The sequence below is a fragment of the Scophthalmus maximus genome, chromosome 19 (genome assembly GCF_022379125.1).
Source record: "Scophthalmus maximus strain ysfricsl-2021 chromosome 19, ASM2237912v1, whole genome shotgun sequence".
NCBI classification, from domain to species: Eukaryota; Metazoa; Chordata; class Actinopteri; order Pleuronectiformes; family Scophthalmidae; genus Scophthalmus; species Scophthalmus maximus.
In genome coordinates this window covers 17026936-17033508 of record NC_061533.1, presented here as the reverse complement: position 1 = coordinate 17033508, position 6573 = coordinate 17026936, and the positions used below count along the sequence as shown (strand labels likewise).

Below are 6573 nucleotides of genomic sequence, written 5' to 3'. Positions count from 1 at the left end.
GATAGGCAGCTTATGTTTGCAGTCATCAATAGAGGACTGACACATGAACCGGGTGAATGAGTAGAAACCTTTTGTCGCATTACTGACCTTTGGTATCTGAAAAGAATCAAACAATGGAAAAGAAATGCACCGAGCATACGGATGGAAAATGTTAGAGGCTCGTTTTGTGGGCGGATCAAGTAGCGCAGACACAGACGGGGACAAGGAGAAAAGGGAACAGGTTTATTGTTACTGAGCAGAGGCAGGCTGCTGGAGGCTGGTATGAGGCGAAGGCAGCTCAGGATACTCAGAAGACGTGGCGTGAGGTACAGTAAGGCTGCACTGGAGACACAAGATATCATCGAGGCAGCGAGAACATGGGAACGAAACAGGATCAAATCCGGGGTCTGGGGACTACCGTAGAATACTTGTTGAACAATCTGGCGACGTCTGCATCCAAGGTCAGCGTCTTTATACTGAGGCAGGGATGATTGGGATTGTGCACAGCCTGTGCCTTCCAGTGAGGAGCTGCTGCTGATTGAGAGTACGCACACACTCTCACACACACACACACACACACACACACACACACACACACACACACACACACACACACACACATCCAGCCATAGGCTACCAGACACACAGAACACACACACAAGAACATTCACACAAACATCCACACACAAAGAGGGAGGAGGTGCTGGAACCCGTCCAGCCTCACAGCCGAGCCGCAACAGGAAAAAAGGACAAATGTGTGCACAAGTTCATCAGACTCACTAAAAAGTAGCAGTGACACCGCATCCATGGTGGTGGAAGCATTCAAATAGATGACACGATAAACTCTCTGCGCAGGTCAAGGGGTCAATGGACCACAGACTGTATAGAAGTGGACAATGCGTCTTCCTCCACCCAATGTACAGAAATGAAGCCAGAGTATCCAGAACACAGGTGCTGCCATCTTGTGCTTTTAAAGGCATTCGGAGCCAGAGACTGTGCAGAAGTGATTGTGGAGTGGAGCCATGGTATTGAGGTCAAGCCGGTATACACACACAACCAATCACGAGTAAGTCTCGGCTGTGAGGTTTCACATCGTTTTTTATTGCATTAAATAACTAATTAACATCAACTCAGCGAAAAAAATTACCACTTGAACATACATCAGTTTTGTAAGCACTACCTACATTTCATTTAACATATACTTTTTGCACTACAAATTATATATTATATATTATTTATTAATATCCAAACGCAGATAGAGGAAGAACACTTTCACAAAAGGATCACTGCGCTATTGTGATACAGTTTTATGGCTGACCTACAACCAGACACGACACATGGACACATCCCTTATCACACACTAATCTCTAATAACCACTGGACTTATATCACAAAAAGTCAACAGCAGTTTCATATGCAATTATAATTTGCTCTACATTTATCTTTGTTTCACATGTACTTTGCATTGTCTACGACTGCAATAGTAATTACAGGAACAGTCAGTGTTCCAGGAGGCTGAAAAGCCTCCTTGACACTGATTTCAGATTTTGATCAAAAGCCACGTGGTCATGGTGAAGTGGTCAGGGCCAGATGGATGGACTCGGATATGTATTTCAGGTTATGGCCGTTGATTGCACTCACATTTAGACAGCCACTGGGAAGGAGGTACACGTGTCTCCTCTTTGACAGAAATTCCACCTGCTGATCTATAGCAGACCAATGAGAAAAAAAGGAGTACAGGGAAAGCTATTAGGTACTTATGATAACATTTGTCTTGCATTGGAAAATACCGATCGTGTTTAAACAAAAATCCATCTGAAATAAAAGGGGTAGTTAAAAAAAAAAATCTTATGATTAACAAAACCTTATCTAATGTGGAATAATCAAACGGAGATTGTAAAACATCTGTATGGTGCCAAAATCGTGAATATTCATTTAGAGTACACTGATTAAGGTTAATGCCTGTGATTTTACAGGCAAAAGGTGACCCAAACATATTTTGTTTAAAGTCTGATGATTATAGTCTATTCAAACACGGCCAGAATGTCACTCCTTGATTTAGTTCTAAATGATGAATCTATAAAAAATGTTACTGGCTTAAACGCAGGAGAAGAGAAAAGCGAGTGCTGTGAAAAAACACTCATGATTATCAGACAGTGTTTTGTTGGGCCATTATTAGAGGCTAATGTAGTGAACCATTTGCAATAGATTATGAGAAAAAATTGCCCTCCACGATTCATAACATGGCAGAAACTGTAGTGATTGCTCCTCACCATTCAAGCCTGTGCAACAGTAGAGTCCACTTTGTTGAGTCAGGTGGTCCCAGCAGCCTGGAGTACCCAGAAGCCTCAGCTTCTCTCTCAGAATGTCTCTGATCAGCATACAACGCTCAACGATTCGTCTAACTTCTCCTTGACTGGGAAGCACAAGGGGACAACATTTGGGAAATTATATCTGAATTATACAAATGCAGATATTATTAGTCGATGTATAAAATGTCAAAAGTTCCCGAGGACACTGCCAGTTCAACTTTTTGAAGCCTTGCGTGCACGGAGGAATTGCCTGAGCAGTCCAGCCGTCACCAAGGACATCTGCTGATACAATAGCAATGCCGCCGTCCACGCCACATTTTTCAAATGCCAGATTACTAACGTCAATGGAGCATGACTCACCATTCCACAAGATGGGCTGGGTTACTGAGCACGGTGGCGACGACGTGTGCTCCTCCTGCGGACGGCTGGGCCCACAGCGATCTGACTAATTTGACAGCTTGAGACTTCACAGACAACAGGAGGGAGTTCTGCTTTAGGACGCACACGAGGTGACCGACAGCCTCCCCTGGTGAGGAGAAGGAATCGAGATGAGCCGGGTGCTAAAGAAGACACGCTGTGTTTCAGCAACAGTAACGTAATGTTAAACTCTCCATTTCTGATAAGGAGAGAGAAAACGATATAAGCCGCTCGGTTCTAGGCAAGTGAATATTTGCCAGTTCATGGAAAAACTAGCAAAAAGCAAACGACTGATCTGCCTCACAGCGGATACAGAGCTCTCAAAGCAAGGCAAATGGAAGGCAACAGAAAACAAACAAACTGTACAGAGTTGCTTTTGCATGTACTGTTGATAGTATCTGACTGCACAAAATAAATACTGTATTTATACAGCGCTTTTTCTAGTCGTATAGACCACTCAAGGCGCTTTACAGGAAAGTCACATTCACCCACTCGCTCCCATTCATACAGCGCTGCTATTCAGGGTTCAGGGTTAAGTGTCTTGCCCAAGGACACCGGCATGCGGGCTGGCGGAAGCTGGGATCGAACGACTCTACCTGCTGAGCCACAGCCGCCCAATATGTAATAGCAGAACAGTTTTGCGATTCAAGATTTAAGGTGACAGATTATAGGCTTATTTTGTAGAACCGGCTCATTTTGCCAAGCGGCGTCCCTATGGCCATGGGAGAGGCGCGAATGAATCCTTGAAATATGATTTCTCTCTCACCGTATAGGCCAAAGCAGTGGGAGAACGACTGAGCGCAAAGGAGCTCCATGCCCTGCGATGCGCAGTGCTGTACGGGCCAGGCGTCCCGCTTCAAATCCCCAAAGCAGAGCGCCTGAGCAGGCAGCAAGAGGAAAGGGAGAAGCCTACGCCTCTGTTGAAACAGTGCCAAGACAGCAAATGATGACCTAAGCAACAGTGAAGAGCTACTTGTCAGATAGAAATCATTTTCGTCTGAGGGCATAAATGGACACATTGGTTATACCGTCATTAGTTGTGTAATTACGGCCCATTGATTCTGAGTGAGATCAGCTCCGGTCGGGTAGTGGGCAGACGCGGACAGAACAACAACACTTCGCTCAGGAGCCCTCTCCAGATCCTCCAGAAGCTTCTCCAAACAAATGCACCGCTGCTGCTCATCCCAGTAATAATACTGACGGATATCTCGGATCCCTGCTGCCTGGAAGATACCAGCCAGCGAGTCTGCACGGAGGATCAAGGCAAAACATTATATTAGACGCCAAAAGCAGAACAAAATCCTCAAGATACCTTAGCATGTAATTACAGTATGCAGCCTCCACTGTGAGTGAATATGTTTTTCCAAGACCTTGTATTCATGCAGTACTTCATTTTTATTTATTTATTTCTCTTTTCACACATTGGCTTTGTCTCAAAAGCTCCAAGAAATCATCTTCTGTACATCTGCAAAAGATAAAGTGAATGTACTGGACCTGGAGGGCGTAGAATTCTCTAGATGAATGTCTGACATATCTGCCACGGGTCTGTGTGTATTATGAGCTAGTTTTCATCTGCCTATTCTGAAATGAAATCCTTTTCATTTTCGTCCTATTCATACACCCACTATTAGCAACATTTTTCCCCCTGAAATCTCAGAAATCGCATTGTGTTCACGACACGGTAACTTGATGTTGCTGGGAATATTATTAATTGCCATCCACTGGTTTGAAAATCACTTATTCGAATGTCAGTGGGTTACTGATGTCTCATGAGCCTAATTCAATGTGTGCCAACATTTTAAAGCCAAGAAATTAGCAGTCGTGTCTTTAAATGGTGTTTAAAGGTTTTACTTACCATCACAAGGGGAAGAGAGGTAGACTGGACCGCACCAGGCAGCACTGACATCGGTCCAGTGTCTCAAGAGTTCAGCCCCAAGGCGCACGGCAGCCGTAAAACTGGGAGTTTGGACGCCAAGCACCTGCAAGAAAAGTCAGGAAACCCCTGGAGTTGAGTTGTTAGTGATGACTATGCTGCTAAAAGTGCTGGAGAGCTGATCTGCATACTAAGTTCAGGGAACATGGCTGATTGATTTTACACTTGGCTACGTGCTTCTGCTTCATCTCTCTGTATCTGTTGCTGCACAAACTGACTTGTGATCATATAATCAGTCACAGTGTGTGTATGTACAGCTGAGATTACCCGGCTCTCCACTGCAGCCCGAGAGTTCTCTCCCAGAGCCACCTCTGTGGCTCGCCTGGTGAATTCTGTCAGCCCAAGAGGAGACGGATACTCTGGACAGAAAGTGGGATCGGCGCTTAACTGTCGCTTTATTTTCCCAACAAGGGGCAATTCGAAGGTCTTCCCATCCTCGCTGTAATACTCTGTAAAGGACAGTTAGTGCAAAGGTTGTTTTTTTTTCATCTGAAAAAAAAAAAACGATCGAGCTGTGAAAAATCAAAGTCATTTTGTAAAGATAAAGGAGAGGTCACAATGTCAGAAAATTGTAGCCTATAGGTGGGGCTCCCAGAAAGTGCATCCTAAAATAGAACTATTTCTTAAATGTGTGATTTGCAGTCATCTAAGCAAACAAGTGGCAACAATCAGGCAACAAGTTCAAACCAATGTGGTAAGGTACAGATACTCAGTATCAGTTAATTTTGTGTTATTTGTCTCGGTAAAGTTTTTTTGAAAATAATTGAACCATTAAAAAGGTAAACAGTGTAAAAATGGGTGATTTAAGGATTCAATTTTACTGGTAAAGCATTTTCGAGGACACTCGGGTCCAATTAGAGCCTCCGGCTGCACCCGGGTTTCCATCTGCAGACAGGTTATTGTGGTGAGCAGAAGAAGAAGAAGAAGAAAACACTCCTTCAGAAAACCTGTTGGTGTAATCACATTACCCCCCCATGGACACATATTTCTGGAGCTGCAACTTTACATAAATGGAGAACTTTTTTTCCCCACGGTGAACTCTATAGATTAAAAATATTTATAGAGTAATTCATCAAACATAATGTACATGAAGCCCCTAGTTTGAGTCAGCAGATGCAAATTCGATGTAGATGGACTACGGGTGTCAACTGCATAATCCAATATGAAGCAAATCAAACTATCATAGCGCATGCCTATGAAAGCATGACAGACAGCAGCATCTCATGCTCATTTTGTTGTTGTCGTTGTTGTAGGCCCGTGCAGGGTGCATCCTCTTCTGACGTGACGTAATGTTTGCGAGGAAACCGACAAGAACTCCGACGACGGAATCAAATCATCGCAACACCAATTAGGCGCAATTTTGAACGTTCTGCCGCAAACCCCTGCCTCCCGTTTCCGCTCTGCAGGTCCGGGGAGTCCTCGGTTCGAGGGGAGGAACGGACTCACCTCTCCCCCCGAGGTAAACTTTGCTGGCGTGCTGCGCGTCTCTCCTGAAGGCGGACAGCAGTCTGGCTTCAGGACTCGACGCGCGCGCGTCGTCGAGCGCGGGCAGGTGACCTCCCGCGCATCCGGTTCGTTTGACCCGCGTTTCACCGCGGCCACTGCTGGGTCGGCTCATCCCGAGCGCATCAGAGCCCGCTGCCCGCGAGCCCCTCTGTTTACCCGCCGTTGCCAGGCTACGGCACGCCCTTGGATACAGTCACCCCGGGCAACGGTGATGGATGAGTTTGCCACTCCCTAATTTGTGGGGCTCTGCTGAGTGTGCCACCATCAAACAGGCGTCTGGAAATGTAAAGATGGGCTATCAGTTTTAGTCAAGACCCCACACGTGTTTGCTTTAGGCCCCGAGCACCGACCACAAATCAAAAGGAACCAGGCTCTGCTCATCCGTAAGGTTTGTTTTGGGTGGTTGTTCAACAGGCCGGTAGCACC

General features: G+C 45.5%; 1 protein-coding gene across 1 annotated transcript; it reads right to left on the bottom strand.

Annotated features, from left to right (window-relative positions):
• Positions 1 to 1059: 1059 nt before the first annotated feature.
• got1l1 (glutamic-oxaloacetic transaminase 1 like 1) lies at positions 1060 to 6338 on the bottom strand. The gene is made up of 8 exons (XM_035640693.2): positions 6088 to 6338; positions 4909 to 5090; positions 4564 to 4687; positions 3737 to 3954; positions 3475 to 3625; positions 2652 to 2817; positions 2253 to 2395; positions 1060 to 1685 (listed from the first exon to the last, which is right to left on the bottom strand). The coding sequence occupies exons 1-8, from the start codon at positions 6257 to 6259 to the stop codon at positions 1546 to 1548; spliced, it is 1296 nt and encodes a 431-aa protein (XP_035496586.1). The 5' UTR covers positions 6260 to 6338; the 3' UTR covers positions 1060 to 1545.
• Positions 6339 to 6573: the final 235 nt, after the last annotated feature.

Coding starts and splice junctions, on each gene's coding strand:
- got1l1 (XM_035640693.2), bottom strand. CDS start 6,259: ATGAGCCGACCCAGCAGTGGCCGCGGTGAAACGCGGGTCAAACGAACC. Junction 5,091..6,087: donor AGTTTACCTCGGGGGGAGAG/GTGAGTCCGTTC, acceptor TGTCCTTTACAG/AGTATTACAGCGAGGATGGG. Junction 1,686..2,252: donor CTGTTGCACAGGCTTGAATG/GTGAGGAGCAAT, acceptor GGTCTGCTATAG/ATCAGCAGGTGGAATTTCTG.